The following is a 23,443-nucleotide window of genomic DNA, read 5'->3' on the forward strand; positions in this document are numbered from 1 at the left end:
TAAAAAAGATTAGATTTGAAAAAAAATTTGATTACTAAATGTATATTATAAAAGATGTGAAGATCACAGAAACGTAGATGTGGAAAAGATACAGCAATATTTATAAAAACTTAACATTACAGTCGCGCGCTATTTAGTTTTTACTTTATAAAAATAAATTACGTACGATAATAGCCACTTATATACAAATTATCATTTGCTAACTTCACGATAATAGCCGTTCACAAAGTTAGCGCAGCAAGAGAATTGTCACGAAAAAGCGATGTCAAAATTTCGATTATATATTATCAACTTCGTACCTTTTTTAGGATCATATTAATCACAAAAGGAGACAAAAATAATTTTGATTTTTTTTTTAATTGCAAGAATTGTGCAACAGCTGAACATATAATATATAAAATACAATATGTAAAAATGGTAATTGATAATCGCTGTTATAGTAAAACACAATGTGTACAAAGACCAAATATTTAATCACATTTTATAATAAATGCTACACACAGTGTAAAATGCACATAAATTTATAATTAATAAAGAATATGCTTTATTCGGTCATAGCTGGATTTTCTGCTGATATTTACTTGTGTGGTTTGATGTTTAATATACCTTTTAAAATACAGTGAACTGTGCGCCGAATGGATTTTTCAATCTTTAAAACACAATAAGATAAACAAGATCAGTAATATCACAATATAAAATTGATAATAAATTCAATAGTAATAATAATAATAATAATAATAATAATAATAATAATAATAATAAGCATTCTGTTTTCTTTTTCCCCCAAATGTAAATAATTCTGTTGCAAAAATATAACACCTCAGTCGGGAATCAAACCTGAGACTTTCCGACCTTTCAGGGCATTCTGTCTTAGCGATGACCGAATAAAACATATTTTCTATTAGTTGTGTTTTCACATATCAGTTTATATTTCTTATCGTCTTCATTAAATTAATAATATCTGTAATATCCGTTGTATAATATCTGTTCATTTTCATATCTATGGAAGGAGAGAATTGATGTACAAAAAAGTGAAAAATTTATATTTTCTTAAACACAAAAAAAAATAATTTACTATAAAAAAAAGATATCCATATCATTAGGTTTATTACAGATTTAGCCAGATACTGGGCAATAGCTAAAAATAAATAATTTGCTTTACAAATTGCCGAAAATTAAACAATTACTTTAAATCGCTGTTTCGATCTCTCGTTTCTTTCAGGACTTTCAACTTCGCGATTAACTCGTCCACTGCCATTTCACCGTGCACTATGTTGTCTCTCGTTCTTACGTTCACTGTGCCAGCATTACGTTCCTTCTCTCCCACAACTATAATAAAATTAAAGTTGTTACCTAAGCATTTTAATTAAAATAATTCTAAATAAATTTGATAATATTAAGGGAAAATCGACCAATAAAAATATCAAATATAATAGAAAAGAAAGCCTTAATCAATCAAAATAAATAATGCCTAATAGTAATTCTGCATAAATTTTACAATTACTGTTAAGCATCGAGATTCACTTTGATTAATAAAGACTACTTTTCCTAAACAAGTTCTTTTATATTAATTCTATTCACGAAAATTTGATGCATACCAAGTATAAAGTTAAATTGTGCAAGCTGAGCATTACGAATCTTCTTGTTCAAAGTATCACTCGGGTCGGTGTCGATTTCGACCATAACGCCAGAGTTCCAGAGTTTTTGTTTCACCTCATAAGCATAATCGTCAAATTGCGACGCTACCGGCACAACCATCGCCTGCCGTGGTGAGAGCCAATACGGCCATTTACCACCATAAGATTCAGTTAGAATAGCAATCATACGTTCTACAGAGCCTAGGATGGCTCTGTGGATGATAACCGGTCGGGTTTTCTCTCCAGCTTCACTGTAAACATATAACAAAATGAATGACTCATGCACAAATTTTTTAAATCAAAATTAAATAAAACTTAAAATAGATACTTACTTAACGTAAGACAGATTGAACCTAATGGGCAATTGGAAATCCAATTGTATTGTAGCAGTCTGATGAGCTCTTTTAAGTGCGTCCATGATAGTTATGTCAATTTTAGGTCCGTAGAATGCACCGTCCTCAGGATTAAGGCTCCACGGTTGGCCAAACTCGTTTAAACTCTCCTCCAATGCTTTCTCGGCCTCATTCCAGACCGCTATGTCACCCATGAACTTTTCAGGTCGCGTGGATAAGCATAAATTGAACGTAAAACCGAAAACGGAGTAAACGTGCCAGAGAAAGTCGAGCGCGGCACTTATCTCGTCTTTGATTTGCTCCACCGAGCAGAATATGTGCGCATCGTCCTGCTGGAATCGTCTTACCCTGGTGAGACCCGTCAACGCACCTGACAGCTCATTGCGATGCAACACGCCGAAATCTGCACATCTTAACGGTAGTTCACGCCAGGATCTGCTTCGAACGTCAAAAATCATGCAGTGACCCGGGCAATTCATAGGCTTCAGTGCGTAGGTCTCCTTTTCCACGTCAAAAGAAAACATATTCTCTGCGTAGTGCTGCCAATGTCCCGAGGTCTGCCACAGCTTGCTGTTATAAATGTTCGGGGTGACCACCTCCTGAAATCCTCTCTTTCTATACTCAGAACGAATGAATTCGACCAGAGTGTTGTATATGTACGCGCCGCGTGGTTGGAAGAAACAAGACCCAGGCGATAGCTCGTGGAAGAAGTACAGTTCCTGCTCCTTCCCAATCTTCCTGTGATCCCGCTTGGCCGCTTCCTCCTGTAGCTTCTCCCACTCCTTCAGTTGCTTGTTGTCAGGAAAACTAATCCCATACAATCTCTGCAACGATTCCGCATTAGCGTTCCCCTCCCAGTACGTGGACGAGTTCTTCGTAATCTTCATTGCCTTGATTTTTCCAGTGTGCCTGACGTGCGGTCCTCTGCACAAGTCGATCAGCGGACCGCATCTGTAAGCCGTGGTGGTAGGCGTGTGTATCCTCTCGTTTATAATCCGCACCTTAAACTCGTTGTACTTGAACATTTCCAGAAGAGCCTCCTTCGTCATTTCCAGCCGTTCAAACGGTTGTTTCTCCTTAACTATGTTCTTATAGAGACTCTCCAGAAACGGAAAGTCCGTGTTGGAGATTCCCTTGTCACCCAAATACATGTCATAATAGAATCCATTCTCGATAGGAGGCCCATAACAGAGACAGCCACCGTAAACCCTTTCCATAGCTTCCCCAAGAACGTGAGCGCTAGAATGCCAGAACACCTGCTGACCCTCCGAATCGTCAAACTTTAGGAGCTGCAATTTGCAGTCAAATTCCAGAGGTCTGTCCAGATCCCACAGTTCATTGTTGACCTTCGCAATCACAGTATTGTCTGCCAAACCTTGGCTAATACCCTTTGCAATGTCGTAAGGTGTCGTACGCCAAGACTTTGCAGGCACCTTCTTACCATCCGGCAAAGTTATAGTTATATTCACAGGGGTCTTTGCTGCTAATGCATCCTCATACTCTTTTTTCAATTTATCCCATAATACAATCCGGTCCTATAAACATAAAATTGTACTTTAAGCTATTAAAAAATTCCAATAAATTACTATGGAAAATCAGTTTTGAATAAATTCCTAATTTAATTTTTTTTTTTACTTTATTTAATTAATACATTAAGTAACTCATTTGTACCAAGGTAACTTAATTCTTACAACTGGAAAAAGATAGAAAATAAATTATACCAAGTTTAATCACATTTTTTAAAATAAATCTAGCTTGCATAGAAAAAAATACAGTTCCAATTACAAAAGTAATTATATTTACGAAGAACTTGAGTACATTAAAATTTTTTATATTAGCTGATTTTATACCTGAATGTAAGTAGGCCAAGGATTAAGCTCCGATATAGTCTTCTCCGGTGCATATTTCTTCTTCAGTGCCTTGATCGACTTCGCCTGAAAACAGAGTGTTCAAAATAAAAACAGTTCGCGAATCCGAGCGGCAGGTTGAACGACACGAAGGATCATCAGGTTTGTCAGATGACACTTTGCATGAAACAATGCTTGTAGGTTACGTCAGATTATCGATTCTGACGTTGTGAATGGTCGGTCATATGTTACAAACGAAAAGCGTGTTCTAACGCGACTGTTATTGTTAGACGATGGAACAACAACAAATTCGTAAGCTAGGGTAACAATTGTACGAGAAGAAGGCAAGAGAAACGTCTTGTCTTAACCAACCCGAGCATGTGTCCACTTAGTACCGCCGTAAACGGTCCTACAAACGTGAAAACGTAAACTCGTCAGCATAGTTCAACTAAAAAAAAAAGGCGAGAGAAATTCGACTTGTATGTAAAGTTGGGATATTCGTGCCTTATCCTCCGCCAAGGTCAGATTTTGCACGTCGGCCACCACGTTGTCGCCCATGTTAGGAGTATCACACTATCGGGTCGCCGGTTACAACTAAAATTCTCACTCGGCGGTTTCGATTCTGCGCGAGTCGCAGTGGAGCACGATCGAATTATTATACAAACCACTTAGGCCGCGTTCAGCAGAGGTCTACGCTCAGCGAGCGCTCTGCTGATTGGATTATACCTTTAAGTCTAAAAGAATACTCCTATCTCGAGAAGTTAAGAGAATTTTTAATGGCTAGTCTTATCCAACTCCGAATTAAAAAATCGACTGAATAAATTTATGATATCTACAAAGCTTAAAACTGATTATCCCTAACTTAAATTTCTAATTATTTTCTTAATTGAAAAATCACTTAATTGTTAATTAAGAGTATTATATTTTTTTATATAAATTATAATTTGCAAGAAAAGATTAATAAGACAAAGTAAATTTTTTGTTTCGAGTTTTGAAACATAGATATTGCAAAAATAAGAATGACTTAAGCACAGATATAGTCAGATAACTATTAACCATGCTTTGAGTCTCTTTAGTACCTGCAATACTTAAAGCTTTCTTTTATATAAGAAAGCTTTCTTTCTCTTTCTTTAAATGGCGCCTATATAACATTATTTTTAAATGTATTTAAATATTTTATTTTAAATTATTCAAACCTTAAATACAAAATCCGCTTATGAATATCACTCGCAAAGAAATGTACTCCCGTAGACATTCTTTTTCTCTCGATTTGAAATCTTGATCAATTAATCTTATCAGTCTACAAAAATTTACATTGGATGTTTCTCTTGAATACAAAAATAAAATTTCAGAATTTATAAAAAAAATTTCGATCCTGCCAGGATTCGAACCTGGAATCTTCTGATCCGTAGTCAGACGCGTTATCCGTTGCGCCACAGGACCCTCGTGAAAACTTTAAATTAAAAATCATATTTTAGGGGATTACATCATTTTATATCAACGTTTATTTATCTATACTTGTTAAAATTTTTAATTCTTAAAATTTAAAAATTATTCCCTAATATTAAAAAAAGTTATCAAATAAAAAAATAAATTTTTAATACTATTTTGTTCTATACATATACAACTTCCTGTTCTTATATTTCATATAAATAATAAATAAAAAAAGTAATATAAGTAATAAAATTAAACTTTATGTAAATATTTATAAAATAAATTATTAAAAATATATTTATATATACAAATTAAATATGTAAATAAGAATTGCATAAAATAATTACATAATAATATATCATTCTGTAATATAAAACAAAATTTTGCTGCAAATTGTACTTCACACTTTGTAAATAATCCTTTAACTAAAAACAATATAAAAGGTGTACCTATGTATAAAATACTAAGATGGTGTTACGCAAATAAATTCATACCTTATATAAATATAAAAGTTAATTTTATTGACATACTTGAAAATTAAACTGAAATGGAGTTTCAGTTCCATTACTATCACTAACAATTTGTTTTGCACTTTGGGATATACTTTGCAGTCCATCTGTCTGTTTATTCAAATTCTGCATATGTGCAGTAGCTTTTTTGATAAATATTGACTTTTTATCTGCTGAAGTAGAACTAGTGAACTTGACAGTCGACATAGTTTTGCTAAACTTCCGCTCGTCCTCAGCCATTTTTTCCCTGTAGTCTCCAAATGTATTTCTCATTATTTGTCTTTTTCTTATTAATGATGCAGTGTTGCTTTTTAACGATTGTAACTGTTTGCTGAGTTCCTGCACCTGCTTCTCCTGCAACTTGCCAGTACCTAAGCTCGCCTCCAGCTGTTGTATACACCAACATAATTCCAACTCAAACCGATCCTCCGCTTCGGGACTTAAACCGCTTGCACTTTTAGTGTTTACTACCTTGGGAGGATCACATAGTTCTACGTCTTTCTTGGTCTTGCTGTTGCGTTTAGAATTCTGAAATAAATGCTCAACATGTCAAACGTTACCAGCAACCCATCCTGATAATAAACACATTAGGTTTGTTTCTTCCTAGTCTGTTAACTTCTTCCACAATTTATCTTTTTTCTTTTTCTCTTCAAGGAGAAAAGATAAACCGTGCAAGAAGTTCAACTAAAATGTACAGGCCTGTTTTTCGAAACAAGGGAATGAGGATTTTTATATGAATTACCATCACAGGTTTTGGCGGCATTTCACAACGAGATTTATTTCCGCCGACGACTCATATAATTACAAAATTACAATACGTTATACGTATATGTAGTTTATATATATCGATAGTTAAAGTCTAAAATATGAATTAATAAACATTATATTATTTGGCAATGCACACACGTCACACAGGTTACATTTAACCGTGTTATGGCGATGGTGCAGCCATCTCTCGCACATAAATGGAAACGTATGAAACTGCGTTGTTATATCGATACGATCGATAAATCGATTGTTCAGCGCAAAGTTTTAAATTTCAAAATAAAGCTAAAATTTTGCAAAAACGCAAAACAAAGATAAAATCAAAAGTTCCGCAAGAGATTTTTTTTTCTCCGAATTACCACGTTCAGCATCTACAACTATAAGTTTGTCGCTTGCATATGAGTATGCGTCTATAGAGATGTATCTCTCTTTTTTCGAACGCGAGATTTGCGAGGATAGAGTCTTATTCTTTTCAGTTTCTGCGCAATAAATTTTAAGGACGCTCGTGCCGGTGATCATGCTGGAATGGAAAAAATGCGATTACACGTGAGAAAATAAACTCATATGTCGTCGCATGCTGATCTGCCTTTACAATAAAGGACGGACACACGAAATGGTGTGAAAGTATAATTATGCAGAGAGGAGACGTAAAACATGAGATAGCCATAAAAGTGAGGAAGATTGGCATGCGATACAAAGGCGCGGGATAGTTTGCGGATAAATGAAGAATACGACTCCGTATAAGCGAACGAATTAAAAAAGAAAAATTATCAGGTATTAACTGTCGGTGAAAACTTCTTCAAAATCAAAAAGTAAATATTCAATAAAATAAAACTTAAAAATTTACGAATAATTTTAACATATTTTGATTAATTCATTAACGTGTTTAGTTTTCCGATTGTCTCGCGCTGCGCATAATATAAATTAATAAATAAGAGTAAAAGAAAGAAAAGGAAGAAAATCTTACACTTTTCGATAAAAAATTTAAAAAATTCTATAAATATATAAATTAATAAGCGTGATTTTCTCTTCTTTCGATTAAACTTTTTCTGCAAAAAGAGAGAGATATTTGTGCGTTTCGGTAAGAGTAGAAGAGCGGTAGGAACGTATACGAGATAGTATACACAGTATATATAGACGACAGGATGACATTAATTCTTCAGAATATATTTACAAGAGCAGTACAAAGAATAACTCGATATTACACATATATATTCGTTACGTAGACTAACAAGTAATAGGTATAAGCAGGTGAACAGTTTAAATATTAATTGAGGCACGTGATAATAAGGCATTTCTACAGAGGATAGACACACGATCGTACGCACGTAAGATAGAGCGTTCATTTCTCAAAAGAAAAAGAAATTTCAATAGATCTCAGCTTTCGTAAAATATTTAAATTACGTCTTAATTTCTCTTTATTTATATAAAAGAAGAAAAATATAAAGTTTGGAAGAGATAATAAGTAGTTTTCTGTATATTTTGAATATTCCCTTAAGAATTTTTTTTTAGCACTTTATATGTATAAGACATTTTTGTAAAAACCGAACTGCGTAAATCGAAGGATAGACATATATTATTTTAATATGTCCATCTGTATTAATATTGAATCGCTATTTCTGTAAATTATATTGTTACTTATAATATAATTTGAGCGATACAATGCAAGTTAGAGACGTCTGCCTAAAGAACATCAAAAATGTATTTAATCTTTGAGATGTTTTTTCTTGCGCTCGGGATATTTAAATTATAATCTGCGAACTCCGCCAAATTATTCACAAATTACGAGAAACTGGAAATTCAATATTTACTTTCTACAAGCGTACAAAAAAAACACGCCTCTCGCGGGTGAACGCTGCTCTCAAACACAATCTATATGTATTTAAGTACTCACACATTATTAAGATAACAAGATATGTGTCTATTCGCAGTTTGTTTCCCTTATTTCAGATCACTCCTTCGAGAGAGCCAATTAATTCCCCAATGTCTATCTTACGTGTTTACAATCGTTGCAAATTACATTAGTGGACGTCACAATGAAGATTGATATTCAGTGCAAACCAATTGTGCTACACTGAATAACATACCGGCTTTATCTTAATGTATGTGTGTGTGTCTGTGTATGTGTTTTTATATGTGCACAGACGCATGGTCGAGATCCCTAAAGTTTAGAACACATAGCTAACTGTCCATTTGACCGTCCAAAGAAGAGAGGATGAGTCAAAGATTGAAGGACACGTTATGTACAATACGGAAGTCATTAACATAGACCGCTAATGACACTTCCGTTAAGCGGTAAGAACGGAGGAGAAAATTCTGTATGTCCTAATTTGTCTGTTCGTCAGAGCGACGACACCTGATCTCCGATCGTATTTAACAAGTATATAAAATATCATCACATTGCGCGATCCAGATTTAAGTACAAGATATAATCATTCTCCCTGCGGTATATTATGAATTTCGCGTGTAAATGCCGACATATAATTAGAAAAGGCAACATAGATTACTTAAGGTAAAAAAAAGAGCAGTGATTTGATGGCAGCTGTTTATAGACTGCAAATTCGAAAAAATTACGCTATTCCATCAATGATTTTTTCCATCACTGTAAACGCATATTCTCACAGAATTCTAGGATCAATATCCTGAAACTTATATCTTTCGTATTTCAAAATGTATTTAGCGTAACATGTAATCACATACATTGAGCCGCTCGCAAAAAATTTGCAATCGCGCACACAGAGTGTGATTACTCCTTAAGATTATAATTATCTATGAGAAGAAATTCGTTACGCATTAAGTATTTCAAAATTCTTTCTTATCATCGCGCTTTCCGAGATACAGATCCGTTTTAGTTAAACTGTTGTAAAGACATCAGCGCTACAAAAATATCGCATTTTACAAAATTTACACAAGAAAAATGTATATTAAAAATATATTACATCTTCGAGAAAGAGAGAAAATTGTAAAAAACGAATAAAGATTACGCGTATAATATACATAATTATGTCGTTGAAGTAATGATACTGAATGTTAAAGAAAAGATAATGAGATACATAGAAAATTTATTTTCTAACGGCAAGATATAAGTAAAAGTTACATTTCATTAAAAAATAAATAAAAACATCAGTGTATCGAGCCAGATTACGGTACACATATAATATTAATCATCGTCATGTAATATTGACTATTGACTTTATATAATCATTTCTTATATATTTTTCCTGCATAAATGTGTTAAATATTTCGATTACTATTCATAGAAATAGTTGTTTGCTATACTTTTCAAACATGATGAAATTGTTTCAATAAGCGATTCGACATGTATCGTGGAAAATTTTGGAAAACGCAATGAGATTGGCATAACATAAACTGGATTCTCATATATTAATAACATTACACAGTTACCTAGAACAAATTTTGGAAAACGCAATGAGATTGGTATAACGTAGACTGAATTCTCATTAACAATATATTACACATAGTTAAAATGAGTACTAGAAAAAAACGCAGTTAAAATAAGCATTATTAATAAGCAATGAAACACATCTTTATGATAACAAACTTATCGAGACAGTAATATTTTATATATTCAAATTAGAAAAGATCGTATTGAATTCGATGATGACACAAATTATCGTGAAGTAATATATAGCAAAAACATGCGAGCAAAACGATAAATTCACAAAATAACTTCAGATTTCTGACTCAAGGTACAAATAATGTTAATACAAAATGAGAGAGAACGCACACTACATGTACAAGTCACAGTAAGTTGAGCGTTGAGAAAAAGCTACACAGGTGAATGGAATAATACCAAAATAAAATACTGCCAAATGTAAAAACCAAGTAAAATGTATTCTATGGGCAACATCGTAATAATCATATCATTATGCTGATACACTGAAATATAACCACAATGTGTATGTGTTTACAATGTTGTATGTGTGTGTGATGTACACAGAGCGTTATCAAATAATCATTATTTATCACTAACTCTGACAATGATTATACTGACCAATAATAGGCGATATGGTAGCATGGTCATATACAGATCAGTAATAATAACGTATAACAATAACTGGGTAATGTCGAGCACCAAAGGTATAACGTACAAACAAAGGAGCCTTGTAATTCCGTGTCCGTAACGTACGTTCACGCCTTCTCTCCATGAGCGCACAAACCATTCGCGTTTATGTACTCAAGTACTATTGCGTGTGGCATTGAATGTGCATAAGAGGATAAAATATGTCTTTAAGATTTAGTACATAAAATTTCTCAATGGCTTCATACTTATGTAACAAACTTGGCAAACATTATAATTATTATTACAAACATAAACCGAGTCTTTGTTTTCAACATCGTAAGTATTTTTTTTCTTCCTCAAATATATCTCTCCTATGATACTACTTAAAACGTAAAATCGGTATTTCCCTTAATTAGTCAGTTATGATGGCACTATATGAATTACTTTCCTTTATTCTCGCAATTATCAGCTAACGTAACGCACAACTATAATATGTTATTACTATTACACATTATTATAATAACTTTTTATACATATATCTCCACATATGCATACATCCGATTGTGTATGCACAATGCAAATCTTTTTGTATTGTGTATGTGTCCGTGTCTGTCCGTGTATACATACTGTTCTATTTAAAATTTATACATTGTACAATGTAATTGTATCTCGAAATTAACAGTACGATACGCAAATGGAGAAATTGTCGAACAACCTCCCTTTTAAATTGTATTATACAAATATGTGTATAACTACATAATAATATTTAAAGTATGCCCCCCTCCCTCCGTCATACGCTTCATCTGTTTACAAAGTGCATTTCAAAACTAAGCGGAAACTCAATAATATGATAACTATATGTTAAAAAATATATGAAGGATTCTCAAACTTTTGGTGTGATTGTGTACGTATCAAACAGGTCATACCGTTTTCAGTTTCAAAATGCACAGATACAGATAATAACAGTAAAATGACGATATTCTTATGATGTTTAAAAATGTGATGCTACTTGGCTTTACAGATATGTCCAGTACTTAAATCTGTATTTAAACTTAATTGTGTGTATATATATATATATTTATTTATATATATTTATATATTTATTTATTTATATTTGTGGTGACAACAGTTGTGGCTAGTACATATACATCGTATTGTATTTTACTACATTGTTACAGTGATCTGGTACTTGTGCCGTGCATTGCAATTCGATTATTTGCGAACATGTCTAAAGCCTATAATGGCCTTTTTTCCAAACAATCTTAGTTTATGTTGCAATATAAAACGTCTAACCATCCGTAGACCTCATTTGTCTTATGCGTATGGCTCTTCTAACGATGGTCCATTTCGTTCACAGCGTTCCAACAATTTCAATAGTCTCTGAGTTTTTAACTACAATAATTATCATTACTTTATTACGTATTGAATATCTGCCGAAATCTTGAGGCACAACTATGATAATTCACGGCAAGTAACCAAAGAGTATTTCGAACAAAACGTAAACAAATATTTTGATATATACTTTTTAAACGTAATATATATCACACGCAAATTAGCACAATTTTACACAATTGGCTTTATGTAAAAGAATATAGTTTCAGTCACCGGGATATGAAAGTCTTCCAAAATTAATAGTGTCTTTTCCACATCATATTTTAAATGACTTTAAAATTAAATTATTTTTCAATATGTCTGTAATCAGTTGCAAGGTACGAACTTCATTTTAGTCTGTAATGTAGATAACAATGTAATCTTCGTCATAAGTTGTGCCGACCAAGATGAATACATCTTTAATTACATCAACTTATTTTTGCTCACAGATATAACTTACACGTACTTCATATTAAAAATATACATTGAAGTGTACGTACATGTACTTAACGTACATTTAACAAATTGCCTACTCTTATGGGTTTTGTTATGCATTATCGTAACTGTATGTTATGGTAAAATAGATCAGATAGTACATATAAACCTTGCATATAAAGTACTGCTCATGCTTTTCACATCACACTGTGACTGTTATAGAAGTGTTGATGTCGGAACACTTAAATGACCTTAGATGGACTTATTATGCAGAAGGATCATATTAGCTTAGATATCACAATAGGGCATTTCAGAGAAAAAAATTAAAAAGTTTTGGGCTCTCATGTCCGTTAAGATTCAATTAAAATTATATTTTGTGTGAGATTAACATATGTGAGACATTTTAACTTCCGATATTATCTGATATAACAACACTGATAAAATTGAAACTGAAATAATTTAACATTTTTACTTTATGTTCAAAGTTACGAAAAAGAATATATTCTCAATAAAACAACGTTAAGAAACGCTTGCCTTTAATTGTTCCTGTTTAACATACTGATCAAATACATTTAAACGTAATACAAAGTTTCAAAATATAAACTCACTTGCAAATATTTTCTTATACTTGCGCGAATTAGATATATATAATCATCTTTCGTAATATATGAATAGAATATATTACAATTAAATATCAATTAAATATAATAAATTTCGCGTCAATAGGAAAAGTTTAATAACTAGTGGAGACATATATATCTTTAATACATTAAAGTTTACTTCTTATGAAAAATAACAATTTCTTTATATTTTTTTTTTGTTTGATAAAAAAGTGTGTTGGCTAAGAGATTGCACTTTGTGATCATCTTAAAAATTCGTGATATTAAGATTAATGACTATACGCATTATACGCCTTCATATTCCACATACCGATTGTTCGTACAGTCATATGAAACATTTCTAATATGCGTTAATAAAGAAAATGAATATCGAGGGCTATACTTCTGTATAACCTTCGATTATACAATAAAGGTTGCCTTCCCACGCTATTTGTCAAAAAGTCACGTTATAAAGCTTACATCACCATATATCGTTTCTCATATATATCGCGCTTAAGTAGCTTATTATTTTCAAGACTTTATTAACAAATTGTACTGCATATACGATTTGGGAAAGCATCCTAACAGGAGGGCCACAAATGGTGCCAGGCACTATTCATTCATATACCTGCGTATTCCATTAATATGTTAATTACAATAATTTATCAAATACAACTCTCGAGAACGATTCTTCAGGATACATCCTGAGATTGTAAAACATACATTGAAACCATCTTGACACATTTTCATCTTACTGATTTTGGGAAGAAGGTAATTCTACATCGTATCCTTACAATTGCAACCCTGTTTTGCCAAATATCTTTTAAATTGAACTTTTTACATAAATGTTGGCCGAGAAGATCACATTTCTGATATCGAAAAGGATAACCTCTTCTATATATATATATATATATATATATATAATTTTTTATATATCACAGAATGGATCTCTGCGACAAAAAATTTTCTTAAGAGTTTCATCTTAAGAACAAACGGTATCATTTTCTATATGTATAGTCAATCCTTCTGGAGTTTTTGGTATTAAAAAGAACTACAGGTTAGTACATAAAATTGATCATGGTTGACAAATATAATAAAGTATATTTAGAAATGTAATTTTGGTTTCTTTAAAAATTTACGATGAAAGTTATTAACATTAATATCACTCAATCCCCCTTATCGTAAGTTTTGTTTAATCACATTTTTAATATATGGCATATACCTGTAGTATAAACTCTCATTATATATTTTTAGGCTTCAAGGGTTGCAAAGTTCTCAAGTTTTCTTCCTCTATAACTTTCTTTATACAAATGTGCAAAATACTTGTGGAAAATGTATATAACGTGTATATATATATATATATATGTATGTATATATCTATACGCGCGCTGTGTGTATATCTTTTTTTATTAATCAACACTATATAATATGTGTCTATCTATCTCGTATTACCTTGTAACTCAATATATTAATTTCGAATCTTGTTCTATAGAATATCATGAAAAGTTTGAGTACAGCAGCCGATTTTCCACGTATTTGGGAACCACAGACCGTTAATACACTCACGTTAACAGTAAAATTAATTGATTAATTCAAAGAACATAAAAATCTTAATGAAGAAAATAAAATGTAAATTTTCTCTTTTCCATATAAAAATGAATTTTGTAAACAATACAGAAAATGATTAATATAAAGTTTGCATTCCATTCAAATAAGAAATACAACAAAAAATAAATGACTGCTGTATTTAATTAAATACGATGGCTTCTCCAAAACACAATGGCAACGTTTTTGAAGAAATCACATTTTTGCAGCGCAAGATCATATTAACGGATTATGGCGTATTCTGACTACTATATCATACAAAACAACAACGAATTGCAATGGTAAGTTCTGGTCTTTATAAATCTTACACTACGTGTAGATTTACTCGCAAGCTCTTTTATATTCAATATTACACTTTCAGAAATTTCACAATTTTGGATACTGTGTTATTCCCTAACATACTGATCCTTTCGCATATCCATATGATAAGCATCGAGGACACAATGCCATTTCGCGAAAATTATTACGAATTTTATGACATATATACAAACAACACTTCATATTATATACATGAAAATATATATATGTATCTATCATATATATAATATATATATATATAAAGTTTCAACATTATGGCACCGTATTTTCTTTTTTTTCGTCAAATAAATGTATATTCTGTGTCAGCTTCAAAATATAAACAGATTTTTCCACTCCGCTAGCTACGGCGAGAGCGTATCCATCCCGTAGCTACTGTTATCGCGATAGTACAAAGTACGCGCATCAAAGACGCTTAAAGGGAGTTTGTTTAATTATACTGGAACTCACAAGCACTATATGCCGTTGTACGTTGAGGAGGTATCAAACAACTGATGAGTGCAACAATTTAATCGACATTAAGTCGCCCAACCTTCCGTAATTCTCGAGCGTTTCATGAGCGGTCCGTTCTCGTAGTCTGAACTGTTTCCTCCGTTCCCGCCACCGCTAGAATGGTTCGTTCTGATATCACCGACCGTACCACTTCCCGGCGACGGTAGATTTGTCGGTGTTATGCTACCCGAATGGGACGGAGGTGGATTACTGCTCGGTCTGCTCGATACCAGATTCAGTGTCTGAGGTCCTGGATGAGACACATGATGTGGCGGTGGACCGGTACTGGACGACGGACCGATGTTCAAGTTTGTATGATGTAGATTGCTGGCGTTGCTGGGGCCACCATTAGATCCGCTATTACCATGCGGATCTCTGGGTGGACTTATGGGTTCACTTTTTATCTTTACAGGTAAAGGCGATGTGGATGGTGGTGGTGTACTGCTCGAAACAGCTAGGTGAGGAAGACCACTGCAATATTGAAAAAATGCTGTAATATTATGAGGGAAATAGATGTGCAAATGATTAGAAATAAAAAAAATAGATGTGTGCGTGAGTATATTCTTATTGTAACGAATGGTTTAACAAAAAATTATTTTTTTTTCGTGATTTTGTATCCAATCCTGTGTCTATTTGACGAGAACGTACGATCGTGCATAGAGTATTAATGAAAGTTAATCAAATCATGATGTGATTCAAGAATGTACATTATTGATAATGTAACACCCCAAAAGTAGTGTGATTTAACTACGCAAACAGTTTATCTGTAAATAAAAATAAAGAATATCCAACACTCACAATTTAATAACATGCCAAACACTATTGTAACCGAAAAAAAACTATAGCACTCCAGTGGTCCATGTATTACATTACCGCTATCAATAACAGGTCCGTGCGAATTATTCCATTAAATAATAATGCGTATGGAAAATTTGAAGAGACAAATAAAGAGAAGAAAGAAACAAAAAAAAGAACTACGAGAATGAGAGAAAAACTAATTGAAATTTACCTACATGTATTGTAACTTATAAATTTAAATTTGTTTCAAATCGTTGCAGCACGAAAATGAATCGTAATGAAATTATAATTTATTAAAAAGTGTGTAATATTTCATTACATGTGTTCGATTTTTTAATTCAATTAGAACCGAAAATATATCATCTATCTAATATAAGTAAAATAACTGAAAGGAGATCATATCAACTGGACATATAGCTTTCTTTCACAACAATAATTATGAAATATGATTTACCTGATGCTGGACATGGTGGCTGCCGAATATAACTCATCAACAACGTACCTCTGATGAGTGGGCCATGTAAGGCCCCCGAGATCCGAGGAGTAATCTGTTGGTCCAAAACTAGAGTATCCGGCTGGTACTGTTGGTGTTTGTAATGCTACTACAGGTGTATTCAACGCAGATTGTGTGTGGGCACTCTGAAAGCATAAATACACAATTTTTCATAGATTTTTAATATCTTTGTCTCGAACACACAGTGCACATCATTTAGCAATTAATAAGAAATTTTTTCTCTTTTATATTATATATATATAAAATTCAAAATATTTTTAACAAAGAGCTTATTTTCTAAATTGCATTTCAAAATTTAATCATCAACTTTACACTTTACGTTTTAATATCATTGTAAATTAAACAATCTTCTTAATTCGCAAGTATGAAATTCAGAAGAATCATTATAAAACAGAATATAGTAAACATTTATTGTTTACAATATTCATTTATGGTTAATAGTAATAAAAGACAATTACATCATAATTAGTGTCTTCGGAGAGAGGTTGCGCAAGTGGTGTTGGTATAACCACTCGAAGATTAGCCCTGTGAGGATGAGGCGGTGGCGGTGGAGGCGGAGGTTGCGGCGAATGCCTAGACGGATTGCTGCTTTTATTTGCACTACCCCCACCAACCCCAAGTGCGGGCGAAGGTCCTGGACTAGGTGAACCACCCAACGGTGACGCCGATGGAGGATAGCCGTTGCTCATTTCCAACATTCCTCCCGGGGGATACACTGCAGCGAATAATTCAACAAGTTTGACAGAAATTTCTTGTAAATATCGAGAATTTATCGTTTTAGCCTTCCATAACTAAAGCTACCTGAATCCGTCTCAGACGATGATGGACGTGGAGAAATGCTGGTATGTGCCATCTGTGGACTAGATCCAAGAAGAGATTCGCTGTAACTGTTTACTGGTACAGATACCGGTAGCGTATAATTCGATTGTCCCATTGTCTGCAAGCACAACAGACACAATGCAAATTAATAATATCCATAGTGAATAGATATAAGCACTGAGCGCCGAGCAAATTTGCAATTTGCTATTGTTCTAGCTTAACTTTATGTAACATAACGCGTATACACTACAAACTAATATCCAATTTTTCTCATATATGTAACATAATATAACGCGTGTACACTACTATTGTTCTAGCTTAACATTATGTAATGTAATATAACGCATGTACACTACAAACTAATATCCAATTTTTCTCATATATATATTATAATATACTATAATATTATATACATATATATATATATATATATATATATATATTTATTTATTAGTCGAGAAAATAGTATTATGAACTGCATAAGCAATTTTATTAAGATAAATACATAAAACAATTTCTTGAAAAAATTAAGATTTTCTTTTTTACTTAAACAGAAATTAATTCAATTCAATTTTATTATTCTCATTTTAAATCAACTATTAAATACAGTTAAATCAATGTTTGCAAACTATGAATTGTGTAATACGTTATTTCTAAACTGTACGTAATAAGAAATATTATTGCTGTATATGATAATTTTATAATATATATATATTAAAATAATAAAATATTTCACAATTGCTCTAACATCTGACACAGAAACATTGTCATGAAAAAGTTAGAAAGAAGTTTTTACTGTCTTTTTTCTCTCTGTAGAAAAATAGGAACAAAAATAATTGCGAATTACATTTAGAGAAATTGATCTGTACCTTGTGATATGACAGACTGTATACTAAGATTTCGAAGAAAATACGATATTCACATGTCAGTCATCTTAACAAAAATAAATTTAGAACATTAACTGGTTCGGGTTATCTTTATATAAATAGAACCAAGCGACAGTTCTAAGTACTTTTGATAAGTACTTTTTAAGATATTTTGAAAAGCTTGACGTATCTTAGAAAATAATATATGTATAAAAATATATGGATATCACATATTCATTTCATAAAGATTATAAAGTTTCGGACGAACAAGTTAATTGGCATTTTACATAAACATAAGCATAATAAAGAGCAAACTTTTTGTTTTTGCATAAATATCAGCTCAGCCAAATGCAACTGACATTTAACTTGATTTGAATATTTACCCTGCTGCCATTGTGTTGATGCCTCTGCATCATCATCTGAAATTCCTCGTCAATCTTCGTGTATTTGGCCTCGGTGCGCGGGGTAAGATTGTATTCGATTGCATCGGGTTCCGGGCTCTCTGGAGACATGGCACCCTTATGCTCCTTCTTGTTGAGCGCCTGCAAGTGTCAGCAGACAGGTTCACGTGACCACACCGCCCGAGGGCACTCAACCTTCACATGCACGTTAATTTAACACCAAGACGCGCGCTTCTTATTCTACCCGGTTTACTCTCGCAATTACGCTCGCGTAGGAAAGGAAAAAGGGATCGCGTCGCTCTCATCGAAGTGAAGACCGTGCCTCACGAATACGTGAGACGGTATTACGCGAGAAACACGTCGATTTTATATCTATTTTATATCTATCAACTCGCGTATAATGTAATACGATTAAATAAGAAAATGAGAAATGTGCAAAAAGACTGAGCGTTCCGATGGATGTGTATGTCATATTTATTGTTAATCAATCGCTAACTTGTCAAAAATTAAATTTGTGATAAAAGACACAATTTTGACAGAAAAGATAGAATTTAAATTTAAAAATAAAATTCCAAAAATTTTTATAAGTTCCAATAAAATTTCAAGGATAAAAAAGAAATTCCCTGAAAATTCCCGGTAGTAAACACCCTGAATTATTTATAAGTCGTAGGTTGAAATTCCATTAATCCAAGGATCGCTCGAGTATATCTGAAAATTGAGCTATTCTCATTCTTATCCCTGAAAAAGAATCCTTCAACACATAACAGTGCAGTATAAAAAAAATCTATCCGTATTCTAACATTGAAACTAGAGTTGTGCGTAAATTTCCGCAAATTTCAAGATTACGTCACATGGATTATATAGACAAGTAATGTCTATATATAAAAAATAATATTATAAATTGAATAACATAATAAATTAAAGACGAAGAAAGATGCCATTTAGAAGAAAAGTATCACTCGGTTTATACAAAACATAATTTTTTTAGCTTAACACCTTTATTAAAATAATTTTTTAAATTAAAATTTTGAGTGTTTTACATAATTCTAATCCTTTTAAACTTGTAAAATGCTTTTTTTACAAAAGTATAAAAACTTCCCAAATAACCAATTTATGTTTTATCTTATTTTGTGTTTTCATAATTTAAACTTGATAGTCTATTGTAGATAAGCAAAACGTACATTCTATTACGTCATACTATTTACATAGACGTGTTATTTTACTTATTTAAATTTAATTTACTTTTTTCCCCAAGAGCTTAAAGTATTGAAATTTTTATTACTTTATCATTTGTATGAATAAATAAAAAAGAATATTCTTAAGAATATTAATTTTTCATAAGCTAATTACATAAAATGATAAAGTTATTTCAGAAAAGGCTTACATGTAGCATCTTTCTTCAATCCATCTTATCAGATTGTTAATATTTAATTTTTAATTAAATAGTTAATATTTAATATTGATAGAATAATAATAAGTATGTAATATTAAAAATTAAAAAATAAAATATAACTTTCGCTTTTTCCGATGAAATCTACATCTTCTATGATCCACTATGATTATTGTTTACAATGTTTACACAGATGATACATAAAATATAGTTTACTTTGTATACACGTAATAAAAATTATCTATATTTTTCGCGTAAACGTCCAACCAACCCTGGTTGAAACAACTCAGAATCCTATCTATTCCGCTTTTATTCCGTTTGCGGTTCGCAGTGAGCTTCTTCGATACACCCTGTATATTCGATACCGCTCGTCTTGACCTTGGCATATATTGCATATATACATATCCACAAACGTGAGATATATATGTTCCCTTTCCCACTGGGAACTTTAGAGAGAAGACGGAAAGAGACAAAGAGAGGGGGGGGGGGGGAAAGAGAGAGACAACAAGTTTATGAAAAATCGGCGACGACGTCAATACTTCGATCCTTGGCGCGTCCTCGTTCATCCTGAGAATCCATGGCGGATAAATGGACTCACCTCGATAATATTCTTGTTGGTGAGGGACTCGTGGGGTTCGTTGTACTCGGTGTACTTGAGGAGAACCTTGTCCATGTCGGTGCTCGCATACTGGTACAGCTTGTTGCTCGAACTGAAGATAATCAGCGCGATCTCGCAGTCGCACAGCACCGACAATTCGTACGCCTTCTTCATCACGCCAAATTTCCGCTTGTTAAAGGTCACCTGTCGCATATAAAGCAGATGGGGGGGTCGCATCGAAGGTGAACCTCAGCAGGGTTTCGGGCCGTTAAAGACCGTGCTAAAAAGTGGTAGGCGCAGCCAAGCGCAGCCGAATGCCTCTCTCGTTTCGTTTCACGATAATCAATTCATCGCGCTGTTAATTGCCCGATCAGTCACGTTACGTAAGATCGCATCAATAATTAACAGGTCTGATCTTTTTATACGCGCGTTCTTACTCCTTGCTCCCTCTCACCGCGAGCGATAGATTTATTTTAAGAAAAAAAAATGTATCTATAGAGCCGCCGTGTTTACCCGAGAAACGATTACCTTAATTATGTACTATTCTGTACGCTAGATAGAAAAGCAAAAAAAAAAAAAAAAAAAGAATTTAAACGTCTATTTAAAAGATCGACTTCTTGAAAATCCTTTCGATACAGCTTTATAAAAAGACGAAGAAGAAAAAATCCGACTTGTGCGCCCCTCTAATTTTTTTTCTCCTCATGTGCCGTACTGGCTCTCAAAAATATCTACCGTTTGCAAGAGTAGTACTAGATCGTTAGGTAAACGAACGTTAACTTTGACTGGGGAATACTTGTAATTACCTGACGATTCCGTTCGTCCGTGATACGTGAAATCTGAATCTTCTTTCGACCCATTGTTGCACCACGTCTTGGATAAGAGGCAAGTCTTCGAAATCACTGGATGGAATATTAAGAACACTGCAACACAAAAAAAGAATATTGTTACTCGTTTAGAAATTAAAATTATATTTTATTTAAAAAAAAAAAAAAAAAAAAAAAAAACCATTAAGCTATGAAGTAAACGTCGCAACAATAGCGACGGTATTCATAACGTCGAAGCTTTTACTTTCTCGGCTGTTGATGAATCAGGCAACACGATCGTGACGGTTTGTTTCGGGGAGAAATATTTTTTTGTCACGGGAGAATTTCAAATGGGGAAACAAACCGGGAAAGTTTTGCCGAGCGAAACGTAGGAAGGGACACCTCGCTTTTAAACGGCTCCCATCTCTCTGTATTTACGCGTTTCGCTCCCCGAATGGGACACGCCAGGAGAAAAGGGACGCTACGAGAGCGATAAACAGGCACGACAGCTCGCGCGCCACGAGAGCGACAGAACTGGACCGCGCGCTTTAAAACCTAATATTCAATGGAAACTCGCGCGCGTGTCACTTTCATGTATCGATTACGATACCGTGCGTACGTACAAGTTCGCAAAGCGCCGAGCTTGGCTGGTGGCGTGCGGCTTCAGAGAGCCCACGGACCGGCAAACAAAGTGTCGAATCGTTTACCATTGCGAGATTGCGGCTTTCAAGCGGAATAAAAGGGAACGATGTCGTGCACGACGTTGTTATGGGAGGAGAACGTGTTTTTCAATTGGAATTGATAATTGAGCTGCCGCAGCAGCGGTTGAGCTAATACAACGGACATTTTTTACCAAGTGTTGACGTAAAATGCACGTCTATTCTATAATGTTACTTTTACCTATTAAAAAAAAAAAAAGAACATTTATCTCATCTCCTCGAACAATCTGTCGTGGAGATAGCGACTCCTAAGAAAGTCATTGATTACTTTCGACAAAAATGACTAAACCAATCGAAAGCGATCATCACGATAAAAAAAAAATAAATATTTGCTATTCAATGTTTTCGAAAGAAAGCAAAATGTTTTGAGAGAAATTTTTCAAATAAAATTATCCTGTAATTACTGGGATATAAAAAAAAAAAAAATTTGCGAACCGTTTTTCAAAGTAACTTTCTTTTCGAGTAATTCGATAACTTATTCTTTTCAGCTTGTATTCAAGTTTTATTTGCTGTTTACGATAAATATGTCTGTTTATTTACTGTGTCGATATAAAGTGTACTGTTTCGTAATATGCTGTTTACACACATTATTTTTAATATAGCAATTAAATATGAGACACTTCAATATTCTAAATCATCAATATTATACCCTTGTGACTGCTGCACTTTCCCGAAATTCGACACCGCGCTGTCAACTGCATCAATTCTTAATGCACCGTCCAAAAGAAGGTTTGTCATTATTATTGCAATACATTTCTAAATTGGCGCAACGCGACGGACAATATGATACGATGGACGGCAAATTAATCGCCGCGATATTACTGTAATAAACTATAAATACGCAACTATCATGGTACGGCGTGGATTTAGCCACAAGCGCGACCGAATTAAACGTTTCGGGCCCCACAAATAAGTCGTCAGTGTCGGAAGGAAGGGGAACTAATTTAAGCCGGTGAGTGTTTTTACAGGCGAAAAATAAGCTCTGGGTCAACGAATTTCCATCGCGGCTAAATCTCGATATCAAACCTCTCAAGTTCGCGCAATAATTCAGTCTCCTCTTGTATAACATGCCTTTTAATTGACTCAAGAGCAAGTACAATCGCAAGAGCAAATAATACAAAAAATAACGAAAGAGAAAACTTGTAAAAT

General features: G+C 33.3%; 3 protein-coding genes and 1 non-coding gene across 8 annotated transcripts in view; all 4 read right to left on the reverse strand.

Annotated features, from left to right (window-relative positions):
* Nucleotides 1-338: 338 nt before the first annotated feature.
* LOC105832971 (threonine--tRNA ligase 1, cytoplasmic) lies at nucleotides 339-4,685 on the reverse strand. Of its 2 annotated transcripts, none has more exons than XM_012674330.3 (5): nucleotides 4,210-4,685; nucleotides 3,841-3,924; nucleotides 1,970-3,525; nucleotides 1,599-1,888; nucleotides 339-1,329 (listed from the first exon to the last, which is right to left on the reverse strand). In XM_012674330.3, exons 1-5 carry the CDS (start codon nucleotides 4,276-4,278, stop codon nucleotides 1,184-1,186), a joined length of 2,145 nt encoding a protein of 714 aa, XP_012529784.1. In that variant the 5' UTR covers nucleotides 4,279-4,685; the 3' UTR covers nucleotides 339-1,183. The 2 variants fall into 2 exon arrangements, with proteins under 2 accessions (XP_012529784.1, XP_012529785.1); XM_012674331.3 differs by having other exon boundaries at nucleotides 4,342-4,684.
* Nucleotides 4,686-5,207: 522 nt separating this feature from the next.
* On the reverse strand, nucleotides 5,208-5,280 carry Trnar-acg. The gene has a single exon. It is a non-coding gene; the product is annotated as a tRNA-Arg (tRNA).
* Nucleotides 5,281-5,771: 491 nt separating this feature from the next.
* On the reverse strand, nucleotides 5,772-7,549 carry LOC105832976 (UPF0488 protein CG14286). Its single transcript, XM_012674338.3, has 2 exons — nucleotides 6,523-7,549; nucleotides 5,772-6,308 (listed from the first exon to the last, which is right to left on the reverse strand). Exons 1-2 carry the CDS (start codon nucleotides 6,541-6,543, stop codon nucleotides 5,790-5,792), a joined length of 540 nt encoding a protein of 179 aa, XP_012529792.1. The 5' UTR covers nucleotides 6,544-7,549; the 3' UTR covers nucleotides 5,772-5,789.
* Nucleotides 7,550-10,381: 2,832 nt separating this feature from the next.
* The window catches only part of LOC105836654 (myocyte-specific enhancer factor 2), a 78,837-nt gene continuing 65,775 nt past the window's right edge, over nucleotides 10,382-23,443 (reverse strand). For 2 of the 4 annotated variants that reach the window (XM_012680833.3, XM_012680832.3), the window contains exons 2-8: nucleotides 21,576-21,692; nucleotides 20,773-20,976; nucleotides 18,767-18,925; nucleotides 17,500-17,635; nucleotides 17,157-17,413; nucleotides 16,639-16,823; nucleotides 10,382-15,857 (exon numbers count right to left, since the gene is read on the reverse strand). In XM_012680833.3, coding sequence (XP_012536287.1) covers nucleotides 15,413-15,857; nucleotides 16,639-16,823; nucleotides 17,157-17,413; nucleotides 17,500-17,635; nucleotides 18,767-18,925; nucleotides 20,773-20,976; nucleotides 21,576-21,629 — 1,440 coding nt within the window. In that variant the 5' untranslated portion in view covers nucleotides 21,630-21,692 and the 3' untranslated portion in view covers nucleotides 10,382-15,412. The remainder of the gene's footprint in view (nucleotides 15,858-16,638; nucleotides 16,824-17,156; nucleotides 17,414-17,499; nucleotides 17,636-18,766; nucleotides 18,926-20,772; nucleotides 20,977-21,575; nucleotides 21,693-23,443) is intronic. The other 2 variants (XM_012680835.3, XM_012680836.3) reach the window with 2 other exon arrangements.

Source organism: Monomorium pharaonis, chromosome 3 (genome assembly GCF_013373865.1).
Source record: "Monomorium pharaonis isolate MP-MQ-018 chromosome 3, ASM1337386v2, whole genome shotgun sequence".
NCBI classification, from domain to species: Eukaryota; Metazoa; Arthropoda; class Insecta; order Hymenoptera; family Formicidae; genus Monomorium; species Monomorium pharaonis.